The sequence below is a fragment of the Macrobrachium nipponense genome, chromosome 15, assembly GCF_015104395.2.
Source record: "Macrobrachium nipponense isolate FS-2020 chromosome 15, ASM1510439v2, whole genome shotgun sequence".
NCBI classification, from domain to species: Eukaryota; Metazoa; Arthropoda; class Malacostraca; order Decapoda; family Palaemonidae; genus Macrobrachium; species Macrobrachium nipponense.
This window is the reverse complement of record NC_087208.1, coordinates 22,142,320-22,167,056: the sequence shown is the minus strand read 5'-3', so window position 1 is coordinate 22,167,056 and position 24,737 is coordinate 22,142,320. Positions and strand designations below refer to the sequence as shown.

Genomic DNA, 24,737 nt, shown 5'->3' with positions numbered 1-24,737 from the left:
ACCATCAAAACCTCCCCGCTCTCGCTCTGACTTGCCTTTCGACTATCGAAGACTTGTCAGAGCGAGAGGCTTTTCTCGCGAAGTGGCAAGCGCGATCGCGAGAGCTCGCAGAACCTCCACTACGAAAGTATACCAGTCGAAGTGGGAGGTCTTTAGAAGGTGGTGTAGAGCCAAGAAGTTGTCCTCCTCCTCTACCTCTATAGCGGAAATTGCTGATTTCTTGCTATTCCTGAGAGTAAAATCTCATCTAGCCGTATCCACAATAAAGGGATACAGGAGTATGCTCTCGGCTGTATTCAGGAACAGGGGTTTAGATCTGGCAAATAACAAAGATCTCCACGATCTCATAAGATCTTTTGAGACTTCAAAGTCTAAGGAACCAGTACCTCCGAACTGGAACTTGGACGTAGTCCTCAAATATCTGTTCTTCGATAGATTCGAGCCTCCGCACAATCGGGCATCATTTAGAGACATAACTAGAAAATGCCTATTTCTTTTATCGTTAGCGACGGCAAAAAAGAATTAGTGAGTTACAAGCTCTGCAGATAAAGTCGGATTCAAGGGAGCTCGGCGATTTGCTCTTTAAGTTTACTCTGTTTTTAGCGAAAAACGAGAATCCCACGAATCCCTGGCCTAGGTCATTCGAAGTCAAAGGAATGTCTAGTCTCGTAGCAGAGAAGCAGAGAGGTCGCTATGCCCTGTTAGAGCTCTGAAGTTCTATCTTCAGAGGAAGCGTCAGTTGGGAGGCTCTAGACAAGGTCTTTGGTGCGCGGTAAAAGACCCCACAAGACTGATGTCAAAGAATGCTCTAGCGTTCTTTGTAAGAAACGTCATTACGGACGCTCATAAGGTCTGTCCTGACGAACAATTACAACTACTGAGGGTAAAAAAAAAGCTCATGAAGTAAGAGCGGTTGCGACGTCTCTCTCGTTTTATAAGAATATGTCGCTTAAAAACATTATAGATACGACATATTGGAGATGCAACTCAGTATTTTGCATCTCATTACTTGAAAGACGTGCGTGTGACGTATGAGAAGTGCTTTTCTCTAGGTCCTATCGTATCGGCAGATACGATTCTGGGTACGGGAGCCGACAATCCTTAAAATGTATTATACTAGTTCTTCTGTTTGGATATGGTCGAGAATCTCTTCGAACAATGGAGGATTCAGGCTCGCACGGGCGGCCGTCTATGTTGTTCATAAGAGAATTCTCGTCATATCCATTAGTTGAGTATAATTTTTTTTTTGAAAAAATTATGTATGTGTGCGTAGTGGTTTTGAGTTACGGTTGTTGTGACGAGTTTGGGGAGGAACTCGTAACAATCCTTAGTTCTAACACATGGTTAGGATCAGGTGGTCGGGATTGGTTGTGTGCTCCTTCATAAGGTGTATTGTCATATAAGTGGATCAGCACCCATTGACAAAGTCCTTTTAGGCTCTGCTGAGTAAGTGGTAAGACCCATCGGCAGACCCACAAGAACTCTGGCCATAGATCACATATCTCGCTAAAGTTTCTTGAGGTGATGCAGACTACTGGGCAAACACCCACCAAGTCTACCACCTATCAGGTAGGAACCAAGGTTTTATTTATACCTACAACATATGTTGTTTACCTGTCTATTCCATATAGTAGCTGTCTCTTACCCTCCACCGAAGGGTGCCAATCAGCTATGTATATATCTGACAGGTAAGTTGATTGTATGAAAATGATATTGTTATGTTACAATAAAGTTTCATACATACTTACCTGGCAGATATATACAATTAAAGGCCCACCCAGCCTCCCCGCAGGAGACAGGTGGAAGAGAGAAAATATGATAGAAAACGGGGATGGTTCCTAGTCCTGCCACCCAGGGCAGGCCGGTAGATCACCTGACCTACCTGTAGCGAGTGGCGCGAAATTTGAATTTCTGTCGGGGACGACGGAGTCTTAGCTATGTATATATCTGCCAGGTAAGTATGTATGAAACTTTATTGTAACATAACAATATCATTTTTATATGGAAAGAACAAGAGAGATCAGAGGGAATTCTGATGCTCTTTGGTGTTCAGTTAAAGACCCCAGTAGACCCATGACGAAGAACGCTCTAGCCTTCTTCATGAGAGAGTTGATTAGAGAAGCTCACATGCTGTGCCAAGAGCAGAGCTTTGGTATTTTGAAAGTGAAGGCTCATGAAGTCAGGGCAGTTGCGACTTCATTGGCTTTTAAAAAAAATTTAGCCCTCAAAGAAATGATTGAATCCACATATTGGAGAACTAATTCAATATTTGCGTCTCATTATCTTAGGGATATTCAGACAACCTTTGATAATTGTCAGACGCTAGGTCCATACGTGTCCTCTGGTACAGTATTGGGCAAAGGAGTTACTACCCCATAACCTTTTAAGCTAGTTGATTTTATTAGGTGATGGTGTTTGTGTTTTTTGGTCGTCTGAGAAAAGTGTTCTGTACTTTTATCAGTCTTGTTAGTATTATCTTGGTGTGGTGTGTGTGTAGTTCAGGTAAATGATCTATTACTAGCTTGAATGCCGTGGCATAAGAGGGCTGTACGGTTCTGTCAACACATTGGTCACGTCCAGTTGTCAGTTCTAGTCTTAGCTTCTTCAACATACAGGACACTTCCTTGTTGAGAGCTCCTAAGGTTTAAGCAGGCTTAGAGGCAGGACCTATGAAGTCAGCTACCTTAGCAGGTAAGGAACCTAGAGTTTTAATAATATTTTAATAATATTTTATACTCTAATAATGTTGCTGTCTTTGACCCACCTCCAAATGTGTCAATCAGCTATATATATACCTGCCAGGTAAGTGTCATACATTAAAATGAAGTTTTTATGTTAAAACAAAGTTTAATGTATACTTACCTGCCAGGTATATATAATTTAATGCCCACCCTCCTCCCCTCAGGAGACAGGGTTCAGAGAAAATCTGGCCCAATTGGGAACGGTTCCTAGCGCTAGCGCCACGGTAACGGGGTGGTGGTTGCCTGAACTACTAATAGGTTACTAGCGTTTGCTGCGAGTTTTGAAAATTTCTGCCAGGTGGAACAGAGAATATAGCTATATATATACCTGCCAGGTAAGTATACATTAAACTTTGTTTTAACATAAAAACTTCATGTTATGATTTTTTTTTTTACTGTAGCTCTAACTCTCTTGGGACTTTGTGATGTGCAGTATTTCTAATTATGCTAGAATGGTAAGGTTGTTACAAGTTTTCCATAGGGCATTGTGATAAATTTTTTTTTTCACAGGAATTAACTGACCGGTATGGTGTCAACGCGAGGAGTCAAAGTAAAGTTTTCTGAGGGTGAGCGTGTGCTTTGCTACGAACCTGACCCTACTAAAGCCAAGGTTTTGTATGATTCCAAAGTTCTGGAAGTAGTTTACAACAAAGACAATAAGGGTCGCAAACAAGTTGAATACCTCATCCATTTCCAGGTAAGCACCCTAAGCTAAGCACTGAGGTGTAGTCTTTGATCAGAGTATTGTAGAGAAATAGGACTTAATTAAAATTAATGAAAAGCGGATCACTTTTGACACTGATACCTCATCCTAAATCTAATCTCAGTCACCTATGATATACTAACATGTAATTTTCAACAATATTCAGCTTGTTATTTTGACCATTTGTGGTATGGCTTTGCAATTTTATATAAGTAACTACCCAGTAATTGCATAGCTTACTTAATAGTTTCACTCGCTCTGCAGCTAAAATTGTGAAATTTGCGGGTTGTGCTAATTTATTTTGGGTAGGTGACTTGCCCTGCCAACTTTTGGGGGAAAGAGAGGAACAACTTGGCAAAGAGCTTCAATTTGTTTTTGTTGGCTGATGGCTGTACACCAGTTATTGGCTGCAGCTTTAATTTTTGGAATTCATTATTTAATGAGACCTAAATTAACCGACTACAAAGTTTCTTCCTGATTTTGACTTTTTAATGGATTTTCATGATGTCGGACACGAGTTCATCTAGCTTTACACAACTAACAAAAGAATCTTCAATTGACATATGATATGCATAGATTGTAGGGGCAGGTGTGCCCTGTTGACTTAAGATGTCAAGAGTGTGGAGATTTGGACATTAGAAAGTGGAAGACTTTGCAATCTCATTTAAAGAAATTTTCATGAGACAAGAAGAGGAAGGCAACTGCTAGGGCAGGAAATAGCAAGTCTTTAACTAGCCAAGAATCTTCTATTGCCAAATCAATTCTAATGGTCATGTCATTTCAATGACCCCTGTTCCCACCCCTAAAACTATTTCACCCTCTCCTTATCCTGGCTCCCACACTTCCGAACCCAATCCCATTGCCAGCCTCTAAGTGAAGAGTGAAGGGTGGAATTAATTGTGGAGACCATGGCCCAGTTGGGGTCAACTGCTTCCTCGGTGGGAGGATGCAGACCCTTAGAAACCTTGTGATGAGACATAATAAGGGGCAGGGAGGCTTCCATCCTCATCTTAGGATGGGCAGTCTTCAAAGGCAGAGGAGAGGAGGCAGCAGATGATGACAACAAAGACGACGACAACTGACGAGACCTCTTCTTTGTCAGCTTTTGCAGGAGAGCCGGCAGGTCTAGTAGAAGTCATCACTAGGAGCATCATCTCCGACACCACCAGGGGTGATAGTGTCAGGGCAGGAGCAGGCATAGGTGGCACCCCAAATCCAGTGGGAGGTGGCACCGACATCACAGGAGCTGGCAGATGAGGATGGGTGCCCATCACCACCGAGGGAGTCGCATTGGTGGGGTGAAGGGCAAAAACCATTGTAGGCACTGTGGCAAACCTGTGTTGAGTCACAGTTGAGGTTGTTGTAGTCACTACAAAGTGGGTCACGGCAGTCAAGACAGCATTATTCAGGTGAGCCGGCAACTCACTGACTGATGGAGGCCTGTCTCCATACCTGCTCGAGTCCTGACACCTTACCTGCAGAGACAAGAATCGGGTTAAGGGGAGAGGTCCCCCCTTCTTCTGAAGAAGATAAATCCCCTTTGGAGCGAGAGGAGGTCTTCAGAGAAGTGTTGTCCATGTCACAATTGCTGGGAGAGAGATACAACGACGAAGGGTCGGCAATCTAAGACATCGTTGGGGGCGTGTCACCCCCAGACATAGCCTTGGGTGTCGTCCTTCAGTATCGCCTCCTCCCATCAAACTTCCCCCATTGCTCTGAGAAAATAAGAGAAATTTTATGTATTTTATCACACTGTTTTTATTGATAATGTCTTTGTTTAATTTTTCAAATAGACAGTCACAGTTTTGAACTTTTAAAAGTTTATGGAAGTACGAATGTAACTGATTTGTAACATTTTGAGTTTTTTTTATATAAAATACATTTTGTTCATGACACTTACCTGTCAGATATATATATATATATATATAGCTGTATTCTCTGAAGTCCGACAGAATTTCAAAACTCCCGGCACACGCAGTGATCGGCCAGGTGGTTAGTACCCATTCCCGCCGCTGGGAGGCGGGTATCAGGAACCATTCCCATTTTCTATTCAGATTTTCTCTGTCGCCGGTGCTGTAAACAACTGTTTCCAGTACCTCTGCCTAGGATTTTGAAAACTTCTTTTGCCTTGAGTATCCTGATTGTCTTTTGGTTTTTTGACTGGATTTGTGGCTTGGCATACGCGATCATGGTTTGGATTTGGATTTGGCTTTGACTTTTCATTAAATAAGATGTCTGGAACTAGTTCGGCTAGTTTCAGGGTGTGTAGTGTGCAAGAATATAAGGTGAGGCTACCGAAAGCTTCTGTAGATCCTCACACCATATGCACGAGATGTAGAGGTCCTGTTTGTTTAAAGAAAGATAGATGTAAAGAGTGCGAGAGTTTAACTGATAACGAATGGAAGATTTATGATTCTTAAGTACGAAAGTTTGAACGTGATAGAATCAGGAGGTCTTCCTCCAGGAGTGCTTCTGTTAAAAGTCAGGGTAGTAATTTACCTCATTCTAACCCAACTGTAGATGTTGTTGCTCCTAACCCTGTAATATTGCCTCCGGGCAATGAAGTGGTATCTACAGAAGGGAATGCACTTGTTATGATTATAGAATCGATTCGTAACTTAGAATCGAAAGTGCTCGCGCTCCAAACAAATGTGAAGTGTATTGAGAGTGTTTGTGCCCCTAGTGTTGTGGAGGGGGCGTCAGATCGATCCCATAACGCCTCTAGGCCTAGACCTCTGTCTGACTCCCAGGACTTAGGGAATGGGCAAGTCGAAAGCCGAAGGAGGGTTACGGGAACTAACCACCGGTCTGACGTCCCTTCGGCAAGTCCTGTAGACACATCCCAGGCTGCCAAGGATCGTGCATGAGCACGAATTCTGAGAGAGTGCTTTTCGTCCTCCAAGCCGTCTTCCCCTCACCGGGATGGGAGCTCTCGGAGGACCTCTCATGATGAGACCGGTAAAGACGCAAGATGTCGCACAAGTGGCTGTTGTCTTTCCCGCCCTCTTAAGAGAGGTTTTGAAGAGGACGCTTCACGTCCTCCTTCTCGACCTGCACTTTTGTCCTCTCCTGAATGTTTCGAGGACATTACTCCACAGAAGAGATTCAAGATGTCTTCAGATGAGGACGCTTTTGAGTATTCAGATCGTCCTGAGTTTATTCCTGAGAGAAAGGAGAGGGCGTCCCCTTGCCCATCGTCTTCTCACAGGATGAGTCCTTCTGATCGTGGATCCTCGCCATCCAAGAAGAAACTAGTAACGTTACGTCAACGATTAGCTTCGTTTTTCACAAGAAGAGAGGAAGAACCCTGTCGTAGAAAAGACCTTTGGTTACCTGTCAAGAGATCCAGGCAGTCTCCTTTGTCTTCTCCTCATTCTTCTACCTCCCCTGCTTCGTCGCCTTCTAGAGGACGTCAACTCAACCGGAAACGCAAAAGCGTTCCCTGTGAGGGAGTTTCTAGAAGAGATGAAAGGGACATAGGCGCTAGATGTCGCACAGGCGGCCGTCGCCTTTGTCAGGAGGTGGAGAACCTTCAGAAGACTCGCCATGACGACGTTCGTCGGTGCTCTGGGGAGGACCCTCGACCACTTCAAGATTCTTCTGAGTGTAAATCTAGAGGCTATCGTGACGATATATGTCCAATATATCAGGACGTTCAGCGAAGCTATCAAAAGGAATTCATTCGGAAGCGTTCGATGCAACATGGAATTCTTCAAGACCGAAACTTTCGACAAGAGGACGCTCATGAGGACGCCCCTGTTGAAGCTAGACGTGCTAAACATAGAGGCGTTCATGGAGAAGTTGAAAGGGACACCTTTGAAGATGATCGACGTTCTCCGTATCATGACTCTCGTCAGGACGCTTGCGATGACAAGTTTATAGTTGCTAGACGTCCTTCAATTCAAGACTTCGGTCGTGAGGACGCTTTGAAAGACGCGAGACGTCATTCACATCAGAACGAGCAGCAAGAAGCTCGCGAAGTTGCTTTTGAGGACATTCAACATCATAAGCGTCAAGACGCTAGCGCATACGATTGTAAGGACGCTTTTGCAGGCGCTCGACGCCTCTTACATCGGGACGCTCTTCAGGAAGTTAATAAGGAGGCTTTGGATGACGCTAAGCGTCCTGCACGTCAGGACGTCCAGATTAATACTGATATTGCTATTCAAGATAGACGCCCAGCTCTGCAAGAAGATGATCAGGAGCAGGATGCTACGCAGGGAGTTCTTTTACAGGAACGTGATAAGGACTCGAAGTTGACGAAGCAGAAGCAAATTTCTTCATCTATCCTTACTTCAGAAAGAGACTCCCTTTTACGAACGGGACCTCGAGGTTTAGTTACTTCCAGAGCTTCCGAGGACCCTTCTGCGATTACCAGAGAAGAAGGAGAGTCTTCAAGTGAATCTCGCCAGGCCGATGAAGAAGAGCCTTCGGAGTCATCATCGTCAGACTATAAAACGTTGACTCGCCTTTTGAAAGACTTGTTCTCTGACAAGTTTCAGGCTCCAGTTCCGCTTTCTCCGCCTTCTCAACTGACCTCTTCGAAGGCAAGGAAAGCGCCTGGTTTTGTTAAAATGGCTACATCGCTCTCTACTAAAAGAGCGTTTAAAAGAATGCATGATTGGATGGAATCCAGAAAGGCTAAGGGCAAGACTTCCTTTGTGCTACCGCCAGCAAAACTAAGCGGAAGAGCTGGAATCTGGTACGAGACCGGAGAAGAAGCAGGATTGAGACTTCCTTCTTCTGCTCAAGGTGATTTCTCCAATTTAGTAGATGCGTCGAGGAGGTCTTACCTGTCATCGGCTAAAGTGTCATGGACGTTGTCAGAGATGGATCACCACCTTAAAGGCATTTATAAGACGCTGGAAGTTTTTAACTTCTTTGACTGGTGCTTGGGTGCTCTAGACCTGCAGTCTAGGAGCCCTGACTATTTCATTAGAAGAACTATCGAGTGTCCTGTCGTGTATGGACAAGGCAGTGAGGGATGGTTCCGATGAGTTGGCATCCCACTTCGCAACTGGAATCTTAAAGAAACTTGCACTGTACTGTAGTTTTACTGCTAAGTCGGTGTCGCCTGCGCAGAAGGTGGAATTGTTATTCGCTCCTTTTTCTTCTAATATCTTCACACAAAATATGGTTAAAGATTTGTTGGTGAATCTGCAAGAGAAAGCCACACAGGACCTTTTATCTCAGTCATTGAGACGTCCTGCGGCTCAATCTTCTGCCCGAGTCGCTTAAGTTCCTAAGAAGAAGTTGCAGCCCTTTCGTGGCAGGGCTCCCCCTAGAGTTACCTCTAGAGGAAGGGGCTTCTCGAGAGGCAAAACTCCTGCAAAAAATAGAGAAAAGAAATGACGTCTCTGCCCTTCAGGCACCGGTTGGAGCGAGACTCTCGTTATTTGCAGAAGCTTGGAGAGTAAGAGGGGCGGACACCTGGTCCCTCGAGATAATCGAGAGAGGGTACAAGATTCCTTTCCTCTCTGTTCCTCCTTTGAGCGTGAAGCCCGTAGATATGTCGCCGTCATACCAACCGCCGAAGCAACAGATCCTACTCGATCTCCTCAATCAAATGTTAGAAAAGAGAGCCATAGAACGGGTTCTATCATTGGATTCCCCAGGCTTCTACAACAGGTTATTCCTGGTTCCGAAGCAGTCTGGGGGATGGAGACCTGTCCTGGATGTCAGCAGACTGAATCTTTTCGTAAGAAAAGAGAAATTCAAGATGGAATCGTCTCAGTCTGTTATGGGAGCCCTAAGGCCAGGGGATTGGATGGTGTCTTTGGACCTACAAGACGCATACTTCCATGTCCCAATCCACCCTCGGTCCAGGAAGTTCCTGAGGTTTGTATTGAAGGGACAGGTCTTCCAGTTCAGAGCTCTCTGCTTCGGCCTTAGTACGGCTCCTATGGTCTTCACACTTCTCATGAGGAACGTAGCGAAGTGGCTCCATCTCTCGAAAATAAGAGTCTCACTCTACCTAGATGATTGGCTCATCCGGTCGTCGTCGGAGGCAAGGTGTCTGGAGGACCTGCATACGACGTTGCAGCTGACGAAGGCCCTGGGCCTATTAGTCAATTTTGAAAAGTCCCATATGACCCCGACACAGTCCATCGTGTATCTGGGGATTCAGATGGATTCAGCGGCTTTTCGAGCTTTTCCATCTCTAGAACGTCAGCAAAAATGCTTAGAAAAAGTGTCAGCCTTCTTAGGGAAAGAGGCATGCTCGGCGAAGGAATGGATGAGTCTGCTGGGGACCATTTCTTCGCTGGAGAAGTTTGTTTCCCTGGGGAGATTGCACCTCAGGCCGCTCCAGTTTTTCCTGTCAGAAAACTGGGAAAACAAGGAGAATTTAGAAGAGACTTTGAGAATATCTCAGTCGGTCAAAGACCACCTGAAGTGGTGGCTCGACCCAGTCAAACTTTCGGAAGGATTGTCCCTCGAACTACGGAGCCCCGACCTAGTGTTGTTCTCAGACGTGTCCATGACGGGCTGGGGAGCAACTCTGGGGAAGGAGGAAGTGTCAGGTCTCTGGAGAGGGGAACAGAGGACTTGGCACATAAACCTCAAAGAGTTAGAGGCAATTCGGTTGGCTCTTCAGTTCTTCGAGGGACAAGTTACGGGCCGGATTGTTCAATTCAGACAACACCACAGCGCTTGCTTATATAAAAAAGCAGGGGGGGGACGCACTCTCGTTCCCTGTTCAAGATATCGAGAGAGATACTGCTTTGGACGAAAGAGAGGAACATAATGATATTGATGAGGTTCATTTCAGGAGTCCAAAATGTACGTGCGGACATCCTCAGCCGTCGAAATCAACTACTTGCAACCGAATGGACTCTACATCTGGAAGTCTGCCAAAGGTTGTGGAGACTTTGGGGGCGCCCAGTAGTAGATCTATTCGCGACATCGAAAACGAAGAGGCTTCCTGTGTATTGGTCCCCTGTTCTAGACCCAGGAGCTGTAGCTGTAGATGCCATTCTATGGGACTGGACGGGGATGGATATCTACGCCTTTCCACCGTTCAAACTCCTAAGGGAAGTTATCAGGAAGTTCGCAGCGTCGCAAGGAGCCAGAATGACCCTGATAGCCCCGTTTTGGCCGTCAAGCGACTGGTTCACAGAGGTCATGTCCTTTCTGGTGGACTTCCCAAGGATTCTACCAGAAAGAACCGATCTACTCAGACAGCCCCACTGCGAGAGGTATCACAGAAACCTCTCCGCTCTGAGTCTGACTGCATTCAGACTATCGTAAAGTTGGCCAGAGCAAGAGGTTTTTCAAGAGCGGTGGCAAAAGCTATTGCCAATGCAAGAAGAGCTTCCTCTCGAGCTGTTTACCATTCGAAGTGGGCTGTCTTTAGGAGATGGTGTAGGAGGAAAGACTTTTCCTCCTCCAAGACCTCTGTGAGCCAGATCGCTGATTTCCTCCTTCATCTAAGGAATGTGGATAAACTTGCGGTCCCAACGATCAGAGGGTACAAAAGCATGTTATCAACTGTTTTTCACATAGAGGTCTAGACTTGACCAACAATAAGGACCTTCACGATCTTTTGAGGTCCTTTGAAACAGCGAAAGTACCGCAACTGAAGACTCCCTCTTGGAACTTGGATATAGTTCTAAAGTTTTTGATGTCAGGTCCTTTCGAACCTTTGCATACGGCCTTGTTAAAGGACTTAACAAGAAAGGCTATTTTCCTAACTGCTCTGGCCATGGCAAAGAGGGTTAGTGAGATTCAAGCCATGAGTAAGTATGTGGGTTTCAGAGGACACGATGCAGTGTGTTCCCTGATTCCTTCTTTTCGAGCAAAGAATGAAAATCCTTCCAATCTTTGGCCCAAGACCTTTGATATGAAGGGATTAACAGAGATCGTGGGACGAGAACCAGAGAGTCCTGTGCCCTGTCAGGGCTCTCAAATTTTATCTGGAAAGAACAAAACAATGTAGAGGCTTATCAGACAATCTGTGGTGTTCTGTAAAAAGGCCAGCCTTGCCAATGTCAAAGAACGCCCTAGTGTTCTTTTTAAGAAGCACCATCAGAGAGGCCCATACTTCATGTTCAGATGGTGATATGAAGCTTCTGAAGGTTAATGCGCACGAAGTTAGAGTTGTAGCAACTTCGGTGGCATTTCAGAGGAATATGGCACTCAGTGACATACTCAGTGCCACATTTTGGCAAAGCAACTCTGTGTTCGCTTCACACTACCTCAGGGATGTGAAGACAGCATATGAGAATTGCTACTCGCTTGGACCATACATAGCCGCAGACGCAATCTTGGGGGCGGGAAGCAGCACGAATCCTATCCTATAGAAAAGGGATAGGTGTGCTTTTAATTGATGATTTTGATTTTGTGGTTGTAGGGTCGGCCGCTTGAGGTGGACTTCCCTTTCTGTAGCCTAATAGTTTAAGGGGAATAACGTTCGTTAGGCTAGGTCAGGTGGTGGTTTTATGCTTCGTTGCCCTCAGAGTATGGTCAATATGGTCTAGTCGCATTGTGGTCACACTCCCGTTGACAGATCATCTAGAACTCACCAGCTATACAGGTCACTACCTTGCTGGAGAGACTAGTAAAGCAGAGGCAGACTTGGGTGACAGTAATCACAAAGTCAGCTTTGCTAACAGGTAAGGAACCAAGATGTCAATCATCTGCATGTAATTGTTTCCAAAATCATTCTATTCTGTCCCTTCCCACCTCCAATGGTGGGATTCAGCTATATATATATATCTGACAGGTAAGTGTCATGAACAAAATGATATTGTTATGATACAATAAAGTTTGTTCATACTTACCTGGCAGATATGTATATAATCAAGTACCCACCCACCTCCCCTCAGGGGACAGTGGCACTAGAAAATCTGAATAGAAAATGGGAATGGTTCCTGATACCCGCCTCCCAGCGGCGGGAATGGGTTCAAACCACCTGGCCGATCACTGCGTGTGCCGGGAGTTTTGAAATTCTGTCGGACTTCAGAGAATACAGCTATATATATATATATCTGCCAGGTAAGTATGAACAAACTATTGTATCATAACAATATCATGTTTATTTTCCCAGGGTTGGAATGCATCTTGGGATCGCTGTGTTGCTGAAGATTACGTATTGAAGGACACAGATGAGAACAGAGAGTTGCAGCGTCAACTAGCAGACAAAGCTCACATAAAACTGTAAGAACCCAATTTTGTATCATTAGAAGACTTGTTTTTTTTATATTTTTTTAGGGTAAAGCAGACATAAAATATGGTGTTGGTGGTGGTGGTTAGTAATACTACTATAGCTGACCAGTTACATTTGGCATGCAGCTTGTTTCTTTTATGCTCCAAAGGTCTATTGATAAAGTTACTGATGATGGGAAACATTAAGTTTAAGCAAGAACTAATGAAGAACTTTAAAGTAATGTTAATAACTTGAATATAAATTTTTTTAGATAAAAAAGTTTTTTATATGACGCAGAAAAATGTCTGGTAAATTTGTTGCTCAGTGTATCCTGAATCGCTACATAAATCTGGAACACTGCAGAATAGACAGAATAGGTACCTCATGCTATGGGCTGCAACGTTCCTTCAGCTCTCGGCATGATGGCTTTTTTCTTCTCATTTTTGTCCATTTCCTTTGGTCTCTTCTCTCAAGTGGTCCACCCACATTTAATTTCCAGCTTACATTTCAAAACAAATTCTTTGTGGATAATCCGATACTAATAGTATAATAATTTTCTTCGGGTGTTGAGCAATATATGTAAGGTTAGGGCATGTGGTTTTAACAGGAGGTTGAAATGATTAATAAATTGTTTTTTACTAAAACAATTATTTTCCTTGGATTTCTGTCTTTTCATCCTTCATAACTGACAGGTGATTGAATGTTTGCTTACCTGCTATCAGGTTCTGCACACACTTTCCTTTGTATGGTGTTTTGGGTATGAAGCTGTTTGCATCAGAGTATAATTGAAAGCTGAAGCTTAATATAATTTTTTGTAAGTGTGGTTCCAAATTGTGTATTTCTTGGATTATTTTGGTGCTCCAGAGCAGTCATTCAGCTTAATATTTGGTTTTGTTTGTGATGAACTTGTGTAAATTGTTGCCATACAGTACTTTGTTACTAAATATGAAAACATGGGATATCCATAGTAGAGGCTTATGTACATAAGGAAAATGTCATCATCATCATCATTATTATTATAAAGGATTTCAATAATTTTTTTCTTTTGTCTCGCAGTCATCCTATTTGACTGGGTGTTTTTTATAGTGTGGGGTCCGGTATGCATCCTGCCTCCTTAGGAGTCCATCACTTTTCTTATGTGCGCTGTTTCCAGGAGCACACACTTCTGCATGAGTCATGGAGCTACTTAAGCATCTAATTTTTCCAGGTTCCTTTTCAGGGATCTTGGGATCGTGCCTAGTGTCCCTATGGTTATGGGTGCAATTTCCACTGGTATATCTCATATCCTTATTTCTATTTTTAGGTCTTGATACTTATAAATTTTTTCTCTTTCTCTCTCATCTACTCTGGTGTCCCATGGTATCGTGACATCAATGAATTATACTTTTATCTTAATTTTGTCAGTCAACATCACATCTGGTTTATTTGTACATATCACCCTATCTGTTTTGTTACCATAGTCCCAGAGGAGCTTTGCCTGATTGTTTTCTATCAGTCCCTAAGGTATGATTGTTTTCTATTATTCCCTAAGGTAAGTGCTCAAACCACTTATTACTGGAAGGTAGTAGGTGTTTCTTGCACAAGCTCCAGTGAAGAGCTTTTGGTACTGAATCATGCCTCTTTTTGTACTGGTTCTGTGCAAGCCCCAACATTTGCTCGCTAGTTGGTTTATGATCTTGTTTTTCATATTGCACTTTCTGCATATGGGTGGGATGTTATTTCCATCTATCATTCTTAGGGCCTGATCTTGTGCCGCTATTAGCATTCCTTCTGCTTCCTTCTTGAGGTCTCCCCTCTGTAGCCATTACCATGTTTTATCACTGGCCACTTTTTTTAGTCTGTCTCATACTGTCCGTGCATTGGTTTGTTGTGCCATTCTTCTATTCCATTTTTCATTCTCCTGTATCTATATATTTATGGGTCTTCATCTTGTTTTATCAGTCCTTCTTCCCATGCGTTTCTAAGCCACTCATTTTCACTGGTTTTCAGATATTGGCCCAGTGTTCTACTCATGTCGATGCAGTCCTCTATGCTAAGTAGTTCTCTCCTTGTTTCCTTTCGTGTTATGTAGTCTGTCCGTACTTGCTCTTGGGTGTGGTGCTTTGTGTATTGTCATGTGTTTTCTAGTTTTCTGGTCAGCCTTCATCCACTCCACTACTCCTGCTCTGTATCTGATTACTGGTACTGCCCATGTCATAACTATTATTATTATTATCAATTAAATGACTGCCTCCTCACACCGTCAGTCACTTATATGCTCACGTATATGGCAAACGTCCCCAGACTCAACTGCCTTAGGAACACGACGAGAGGACAACTGATAGAAACATTTAAAATACTGAAAGACATAACAAAAGTAGACAGTAACCTATTTACGTTAAATGAAAACCAGACAAGAAATAATGGGGTGAAACTAGAAATGAAGATACAACACATCCCTCTGTGGGAACTTCTTTACATACAAGATATGTGACACATGGAATAAACTGCCACCAGAAGTTGTAAACAGCAACAGTGTGGAAGAGTTTAAAAGAAAGCTAGACAAAATCATTAGGACTGAATGAACAGTAAAACCTGCTCCTACAGATAAGTGAGCACACGATATCTCCTTGGATGGATTAACAAGTCTTTGAGACATCCTAATCCTTGTAACTCCTTGTAACAGACAGATTAAGGAAGTTATAATGCATGCACCATGTAAACCCTGAGGTACCCAGTAGCCATTTTCTTTATTTTTTTGTGAGTTTGTAGTGCTGTTAATATATCTGATGTTTATTATTATTATCATTAACATTGATAATGATTTAACCTGACCACTGAGCTAACATTCAAAATGGCTCTGGTCGGAATTCAGTGGCTTTTTTCTGCACTGCTGGATTGCTGTTTCCAGTATAACTGTACTCTAACCGTTATCCCTTTTTTTATTTGTGAATATGTTGGTCTTTTCCACCTTCTTCACTTCTTTTCATATAGTAAGGGATAAAAATAGGATTGCTACACCTTAGCAGTCCCTTCTCAATTGCCAGTGCAATCTTGAATTATTGGCCTTGCAGTGAAACTTACTGTTAGTAATTAAAAATATAAATTAATTTATTCTCTTCTAATGGTTTCTCTTCCTATTTCGTTTTTACTGATTTTTGTAAAATATAATGTGCAACTAACTACAAGAAATAAGGAAGTGAAAAAAATGGGAAGATACTTGGTGAGGGGGGAATAGATAATCTACAAGGATAGGAATAAGGAAGCCAAGTGGTTAGTAGCAGAAGCTAGTGATAAAGCATATGATCAGGTGTATCAGGATTTACAAATAAAGGAAGGCAAAGGAAATTCTTTTAAGCTTGCAAAAAAAGAAAAAAAAAGCAAGAAGAACATAGTCCACGAAATCAAGTAAGCGGACTGAAAGATTTGGCCATTATAAAGAGAAGATGGAAGACATATTTTGCAAAATAGTATGTTAAGAGAATGAGAGATCCATAGGGGAGGATGCAGGCCAAGATTTGGAATGGTTAATGAGATAATGAGAGAAGTAAAGATGCTCTGAGAGAGACAAAGGGTGGTAAAGCTCGAAGGCCAAATTTTATACCTGTTTAAGTAAGGAAGACACTGAGTGAGGTGGGAATAGATTTACTGTTTGAGTAAATAAAGAAAATTCTGGAAGAAGAATTTTACACCAGAAAAATGGAGAGAGCACGCTGATTCCTTTTTTGAAAAGGGAGACATGCAAAGTTTTGAGGATTATACAGGAAGTAAATTAAAGGCCCTTATTTTATATATATTTGAACAAATTGTAGACCTAAGAATTAGACAGGAGTTCAAGATCAGAACACTGTAACTAGGCTATATGAAATATATTGCTACAACCGATGGAAAATTATCCTTATGCCAGGAAATGGAGAAATACAGAGAGAAGGAGTGGATTCTTCGTACAGTCTTTATCAACCTAGAAAGTCATGTGATAGAGTATCCAGGTGGATGTGTGGAGTAGTTTGAGGACACCAGAAAAATAGGTGAGAGTAATTAGTGAAATTATATAGAAATGTAACAATCAGCATAAGAAGTGTGGTAGGGATGACTAGCAGCTTCCAAGTCAAGGTATGACCATGCTATGGACAGTGCTGAGTCTTATCTTGTTCAAAATCATGCTGGATGAAATGACTGAGGATGTAAAGGAGGAACCCCATTGATGCATGTTCTATCCTGGTGATATTTTTTTATGCAGAAACTAGAGAGAAAGCTAGATGGGTGGAGATATATATGTTAAGAGAACGCAGGGATGAAAGCACTGAAGAAAGATTAAATCTGTGATAAATAGGATGGATGATGACCAGCAAGTCACAATTAAGGCCGGATAAGTGAACATCAAGAGTGTTTTAAGTACCTGAGCTTACTAGATCATTGGGTGGTAGGGATAAAGGTTAACCATCAAAAGTATTATGATAGCATAATTAGAGTAGGATATCAGGCATACAGTGTGATAAGAGAGCCCTTTTTAGGCTGAAGGGCAAGGTACCAAAGGCATTGGTGAAACCTGCAATGTTGTATGGACTAGGAGCACCACCACTGAAGAAAATATAAGAAAAAAAAATTTAGACAAGGCAGAATTTAGGATGGTCAGATGTATGAGTAGAGTGACGGGAAGAGATATAATAAGAAATGAATACATCAGGTGATCAGCAAAAGTCACTGAAGTGTCAAAGAAAGCTAAGAGTCAAGATTGAGATGGTTTGGGCGCCTGATAAGGATGGTAGATGATGAGCAGCTTGCTGCAGAAGAGATAATTGAAATGGAAGTACATACTAGGAAGACAAGGAGAGGAAGACATAAGAGAAGATGGAGAGACTGCATTCAGGATGTGAGAGACAAAGGACTATATAGAATCACCTGGTGAAGGATTGGTAAAAACAGTGACCTCAGCCTAGTACTAAGCTGGGAAGAAGTAGCATATCCTGAAAGTTATGTTTTTTTGCGTTTGTAGAAATTTTCCAGTAAGTTTTTAGTGTTTTTTTTTTTTTTTTTTTTTTTTTTAGCTTCCTGACACTCAAAATTTTTTGTCCTTACATTTAAACAGTCTTATGAGCTATTGAGCTTTTGTTACTGACTCTTAACAACCCTCATCTGCTCTCCTGGCTCTTACAGGTAGTATATCCCAAAGTTCTGCGAATATTGTCACTCAGCTGTCCACCTAAATTCTGAAACTGTAATTTTGTCAAATATATAATTGATGGGGACACTAGGAAACAACTTGAGTTTAATACAAAAAAACTAGATTTTTCATACAAACCCATCAGTTGTTTAGTGAGTGTATTTCTCACACTCTGGTCTTACAGCCTTATTTCCAGAATTTAGAAAAAATTAAGATGAGGGTATAGGTGACACATGCATCATAAGGCTTCTATTTTCTACTGCACAGATAAAATACTGTTCTTGGAACAGGATGACTTCATATGTGAGCATATGATCTGTGGGTTTAAATGGAAAAACTAGCTTTTATGCCAGATTTTCTCTTTTGCGAAGTTAGGTGCAAAATAAATTTCTCCAATCACATCGGTATTGTGTACTTTCTGCCTGAATTTCTGTTAAGTCTAAGTCTTCAGCTATTTTTGTAATTGTCTTGATATTCCTTCTTGTCCTCATCCTATTACTTCCATATCTTCTACTTTTCTGACTATCTGTTCTTTATCCTTTCTCAATTCTTGTCCGGGCAATCTCAGTGTTTGAGTTCTTAGTTGTTTTTCAAGCCACTGAACACCACATTTCTCTACATGTTATGCATTTGTTATATGATCTTTCCACCACACTCTGGCCACAAATATTAGCAACTATTTACATTTGTTAAATATCTCCATTTTCTTTGTTGTTATTGCCTATGTCTGCTGCATAGACCAAAACTGGCCATATGTATGCATTATAAATTTTTTGCTGTTTATTTTTTCCTTTAAATGTTAAGTTGAAAGTCCATGAGCCCTCATGACAGTTTATAAACCCAAGAAGTCTCCAAAGGGAATTAGGCTGCAGAGAGAAACAAGTAATAGGAAAAGATGATAAATGAGTAAACATGAGGGAATAGAAAATAAAACAGATACACCTGAAATTCAGGAGATGTCAGCAGAGTGCAAGAATGAATTTGCACCTTACTAAAATATTTGGAGATTGGGAGATTCCACAACTGTACCTGGCAAGCTATTCCACATTGTAGTTGTAGCTAAGATATGACTTCTTGCAAACTGAGTAGTATTAAACTTGATGCTAGAAAATGATAGACTTTTTGCAGCTGCAGCTTGCTTAGTGCTGCAGACAAAAACAGTGAGGTCAGGTAAAGAAGAGTGCAGAGGATTTTGGTCGTTGTAGTACAATTTATGCAACACACATTGAAGTAAACCCGGTGTAACCAGAATCAAGGTTTTATTCAGTAAACAATTCCACTACAGTAGTACACTGCAAATAAAAAAAACACGTTGTTGAACACAGACATAAACATAAATAAACACTTGAGTTAACTAAGAAGGTACATAAATCACACTCCTTATGAAAGACAGTATAACCAAGAATATACACAAAGCATATAACATACAAAGGGGCATCATAAGTAACATATACAAAGGATCAAGCATTGTACCATAATCTGGCGAGTCTACAGCTGTAATACGAGACACGTCAGCAAGGTACCACAAAAGTAAACAAAAGCTATAGACCACTAATATGAAACAGGTTTATTTTTACCACATTCTTCCCTTCTCAGTTCAGTTCACTTGGAGTAATCCTGAAGGTACTTTGGAGGTTGCCTCACTCTCTCTGACCTTCGAAGTGGAGGAGGTGAGGCTACCTGTTGAGGGACTGTACGGGATTCCTGAAGAGTGTCTTGCTGAGAAGCAATATCCACATGGGAGAAACCGCGAGCAATCTCCTGAGGAGCATTTGCAACTGACAATTCCTCAGGAACCTCGGACTGAGATACAGGAACCCCAGCATCTCTACTTTCACGGTTGTCACTAGCCATAGGAGCAAGATGTCTTAATGAAACCGTAGTCACCCTACCATCTGGAAGCTTCACATGAGCATACTCGGGGTTCGCCTCTACGATTTCAACCTCATCCACTAAGGGGTCGTTCTTGCTGTATCTTACATGGCGTCTCAGGAGAGCAGGCCCTCCTTGGATGAGCCAAGTAGGCAACGATTGGCCGGTGGTGGACCTTCTACTATGCAGGAAAAGGCGCTCATGAGGAGTACAGTTCGTGGAGGTGCACAACAAGGAGCGTATACAATGGAGAGCATCTGGGAGAACAGTTTCCCACTGAGACACATCAAGGTTCCTTGTCTTAAGGGCTAATGTCAGAGTTTTCCATATAATTCCGTTATATTTTTCAGCTTGACCATTCCCTTTAGGGTTATAAGGTGTAGTGCGACTGGTAGCAACACCTTTCTTCATCAGGAAATCTTTCAGCTCTTCAGACATATAACATGCACCCATGTCAGTGTGGATGTACGCTGGCATGCCAAACAAAGCAAAAAGTTGCACCAAACAACTGATGACAGTTCTAGTGGTCATATCTGCACAAGGGAAAACAAACGGGAACCTTGAAAATTCATCCACAACAGTGAGGAGGTATTTGTTTCTAGATTGAGAGGGAACTGGGCCTTTGAAATCTAAGTTCAACCTCTCGAAAGGCTGGGTTGCTTTGATCAGTTGTCCCGAGGATTTGATGAATCGAGGTTTGAGCTCTAAACACACTTGGCAAGAGGTGGTAATTTTCCTCACTTCTTCTACCGAGTAAGGTAGATTCCGCCCCCGGACAAAATGCATCATGCGAGATATCCCAGGGTGACATAGGATTTCATGAAGTTCTCGGAGTTTATCAGAAGTAGTGGCACCACAGATGCGGGAGAGAGCATCAGCTGGTATGTTTTCTGTTCCTGGACGGTATACTATATCATAGTGAAAACATGAGAGTTCAACTCGCCACCTCGCTATTTTGTCATTCTTTATTTTACTGTTTGATTTAGAGTCAAACATAAAATTTACACTACGTTGGTCAGTGATGAGCTTGAAGTGGTGTCCAATTAAGTAGTGTTTCCACTTCCTCAATGCCTCCACTATGGCATAAGCTTCCTTTTCCACTGAGGAATGTCCTTGTTCACTGCGAGTGAGAGTGCGGGAAAAGAAAGCCACTGGGCGATCATTCTGTGTCAGAGTAGCTGCTATCGCATGATCAGAGGCGTCTGTTTCCACAGTGAAAAGAGAAGAGGGATCAATGGCCGTTACCACTGCACTAGCAATGTCTTTCTTCAAGTTCCCGAGAGCTAGCAGTACTTCAGTGGACAAAGGAAAACCATTGGCTTGTGTGAGAGGGCGGATTTTCTCTGAAAATTTAGGTATCCATCTTGAGTAATGTGCAAGCAATCCCATGGTCATGCGAAGAGAAGCTGCATCTTTAGGGGGTGAAAGATTCCACAGTGGTTGCAAGCGTTCCGGATCGGGTTTGATTTCCCCATCCGTTACTGAATACCCAAGTAATTTAATGGATCTGACTTTGAAGTCACACTTGTTGTGGTTTAGAGTGAGATTGTACTCCTCAGCCACCTTCAAAAACCTCCGTAAATTCTGGTCATGCTCCTCCTCTGTCTCACCACACACAGTAACATTGTCAACATAAGCAAAAGTACCACTTACTTTTTCTTTCTTAAGGATTTCGTCAAGCACACGTTGAAAAGCTGCTACTCCATTTTTCACTCCAAATGGAATGCGACTGAACTCATAAAGTTTGCCCCCAGCTTCAAATGCAGTGTACGGTCTCTCTTCTTCTCTTATTGCAACCTGATGGTAAGCACTTTTCAGATCTAAGGTACTGAACACTTTGTACCGTGCAATGTTGTTCACCATCTCGTCGATATTTGGCAGGGGGTAGGCATCAAGCTCAGTGAACCTGTTTATGGTACGAGAGTAATCTATAACCATCCTCCTTTTCTGATTCTCCCCTGATGTCACCAGCACTTGAGCCCTCCAAGGAGAATTACTAGGCCTTATTATTCCTTCCGACATCATACGCTCAGTCTCGGCTTCAATGAACTTCTTGTCACTCAAGGAGTATAATCTTGACTTATTAGCCACCGGTTTACAATCTGGTGTCAGGTTCTTGAAAAGGAAAGGAGGGGTCACCTTAACAACACCTAGTGAACATATCTTCAAGGGAGGTTTTTCTCTCCAAAATCCATTTCCAGACCAGAATGTTTCCTCAGGAAGTCATGCCCTAGTATCACATCACTACATAAGCTTTGTAACACCTTGAGTTCAACACCGTGATAAGTCTCTCCTTGCAACTCCAAGTCCACGGTGCACAGACCTAAGATGTTTGAGGACAGGGATTCATCAGCCATAGAGACTTTTCCATGCTCTGGAGACATAGTTAGTTTGTTTAGGTCCACTACATCATAACGCACAAAGCTGTCTGAACTCCCAGTATCAATAAGGGCACTGACCGAGCTACCATTAAGCTTGAGAGGTGTTATGGATTTTTCAAGACACTTAGGGGAGGCCCCCAATATTGAAGCTAGCATTGCTGCGGAATGTTTTGGGCTAGAAGAACCACTCACCTGTTTCACAGAGCGGCACACCCTAGCATAATGCCCTTGCTTCTTACATTTCAAACACACTGCGTCTTTAGCAGGACACTGAGTCCGGGGATGCCGGTTGTTCCCACAAAAAAAACATCGAACACCAGAAGTAGCAGCAGAAACAGACTCACTGTTATTTTCAGCACTAGATGATTCCTCCTCTCGACTCACTGCTGACACAGCAGCATTGACAGGTTCTGCTGAAGAGTAGGAGGCTGAATGCTTCTGGGCCATTTCCAGAGTGCGGGCTGTTCATAAGCAGTATTTAGGTTCAGTGTCCTATTCTCCAACAGACGCTGGCGTATTGCACACGAGACCAAACCATTAATGAAGGCATCCCGAACATAACTGTCACACGCTTCCTCCGCAGTTACACTTTTGAATTGGCAGTCCTTAGCAAGTAGCTTCAGTGCCTGCAGGAACTGATCCAGGGACTCACCTGAGTTTTGCCTGCGAGTGGCAAGTAAATGTCTGGCAAATATTTCATTCTTTGGTTTCACGTACAAAGATGTCAGAACCTCTTCAGCCTTCTCATAAGTCTCACACTCAGAAATAAAGTCATACACACTAGGAGCCACATAGTTAGTGAGAAGAACCAGTTTGTCAAGCATAGGGGTAGTCAGCTGCACTGCTTGAACGAAGTTTGTAAATGTCCTCAGCCAATGTGTCCACTCCTTGGCGGCCTGGGCAGAGTCAGGGTCCACCTCGAACCAGGGAGGGCGTAGAAGCCGTTCCATGGCGATTGAATTGTTTTACTGAATAAATTGAAGTAAACCCGGTGTAACCAGAATCAAGGTTTTATTCAGTAAACAATTCCACTACAGTAGTACACTGCAAATAAAAAAAACACGTTGTTGAACACAGACATAAACATAAATAAACACTTGAGTTAACTAAGAAGGTACATAAATCACACTCCTTATGAAAGACAGTATAACCAAGAATATACACAAAGCATATAACATACAAAGGGGCATCATAAGTAACATATACAAAGAATCAAGCATTGTACCATAATCTGGCGAGTCTACAGCTGTAATACGAGACACGTCAGCAAGGTACCACAAAAGTAAACAAAAGCTATAGACCACTAATATGAAACAGGTTTATTTTTACCACACACATAATGAACTCACTTAGCCTAAGTGACAAGCTAGCATTTAATAGTTGGCAAATTAACGTGACTGTTGACATAACTCTATCCAAGAGCTTGAGATGAGTCAGCAACAGAAGACCACACTGGAGAACCACTCCAAACAAGTAAGAAAGAGTTAAAACACTTAGATAAAATAGCTTCATCATGAAACATTCTAAACATTTCCTTAAGATACCTACTTTTTGAGAAACAGAGGGAGCAATAATATGTATATGCTTCTCTAAAGTCAATTTCTTATCAGAAGTTACTGTTAAAATCTTAAGAATGTAACTGATATTTAGAACTACCATTTAAATATAAAAATGGATGCAGAGGCAAAAGCATTTGGTATAGAGTAAACAATCATATTTTGGGTTTTAGAAGGGTTAAGTTTCATGCCCCAAAGCCTACTCCACTTAGGGATTCATGCCAGATCTCTTTTCAAGGATTCAGCAACCACAAACCTAAGGTGCAGAAAAGGAACAGCTAGAAAAGAAGTATGTATCATCAGCATATGCAATCAGATTGTTCTCAAGACTTTGCCACATGCCACTAGTATAGATACTTAATAGCAGAAGGCCAAGTACCCTACCTTAAAGAACACCTGAAATGATATTACTAAAGCTACTGTACTGGCACTTTCTTACTTTTCATCTGCCCAGGGGTTTTCTTAATCTCTCCAGATGTTAAATTTTCTGTTGGTCCCTCTCTGATGCCTACATTCTTCACCTGTGTTAGTAGGAAAAAATAAAAGGAGTAATGTACTGTACTAAATGTGTGTGGAAAGGTAGATTTTAATTATATTTCTTTGTGAAGTCTTTAGTCTAGTTTAGTTTTTATAATTCCCTAGTGTGTTGTAGGAACTGGTCCCTAGTGTTTCCAGTCAAGTAACTTTGGTATAATGGTAGCAATTTCTCATTACATACTTTTATGGTGTCAGTCTCACATTGATATTAAAAGAAATTATAACTTTAATATTACTTGAGTAATTAACATTATGTAGGAAGCCGTCTCTGTTGCTGTATAGTATGTCCCTTGGGAATAATTGATGCAGGTTCCTGAGGATAAAATATATTGTACGTATATTTAGCTGTAGCAAGCACTTTCCATTTATGCACCAATTTGTAGTGTAGATGGGATTAAGAATTTTAATCTTTTCAGGTCTATTAAATCCAACCGAGTACTCCTTTGGGGCCCATCATAGTAAGTATATAATTATTGTCCACACATATATATATAACTGAATCACAGAAAATTTGGAACAATATGAATATATAAATACAGGCAAAAGCCACGAAGGAAAGTGAAACAAAGGAGTACTGCTAAGTAAAAGACATTGAGTCGTCGAAAGACCTTGCAGTACTCCTTTGTTTCACTTTCCCTTGTGGCTTTTGCCTTTAATAT

The 24,737-nt window shown here is 42.1% G+C and overlaps 1 protein-coding gene across 1 annotated transcript; it reads left to right on the top strand.

Moving 5' to 3' along the window:
• The first annotated feature begins 3,243 nt into the window (after positions 1-3,243).
• Positions 3,244-24,545, top strand: LOC135227026 (male-specific lethal 3 homolog). The gene is made up of 3 exons (XM_064266812.1): positions 3,244-3,438; positions 12,491-12,600; positions 24,495-24,545. Exons 1-3 carry the CDS (start codon positions 3,268-3,270, stop codon positions 24,535-24,537), a joined length of 324 nt encoding a protein of 107 aa, XP_064122882.1. The 5' UTR covers positions 3,244-3,267; the 3' UTR covers positions 24,538-24,545.
• Positions 24,546-24,737: the final 192 nt, after the last annotated feature.

Bases quoted from the DNA above. Each gene is read 5' to 3' on its own strand.
- LOC135227026 (XM_064266812.1), top strand. From the start codon at position 3,268: ATGGTGTCAACGCGAGGAGTCAAAGTAAAGTTTTCTGAGGGTGAGCGT. The intron at 3,439-12,490 runs GTAAGCACCCTA...TTATTTTCCCAG, and splicing joins AATACCTCATCCATTTCCAG to GGTTGGAATGCATCTTGGGA. The intron at 12,601-24,494 runs GTAAGAACCCAA...TAATCTTTTCAG, and splicing joins GACAAAGCTCACATAAAACT to GTCTATTAAATCCAACCGAG.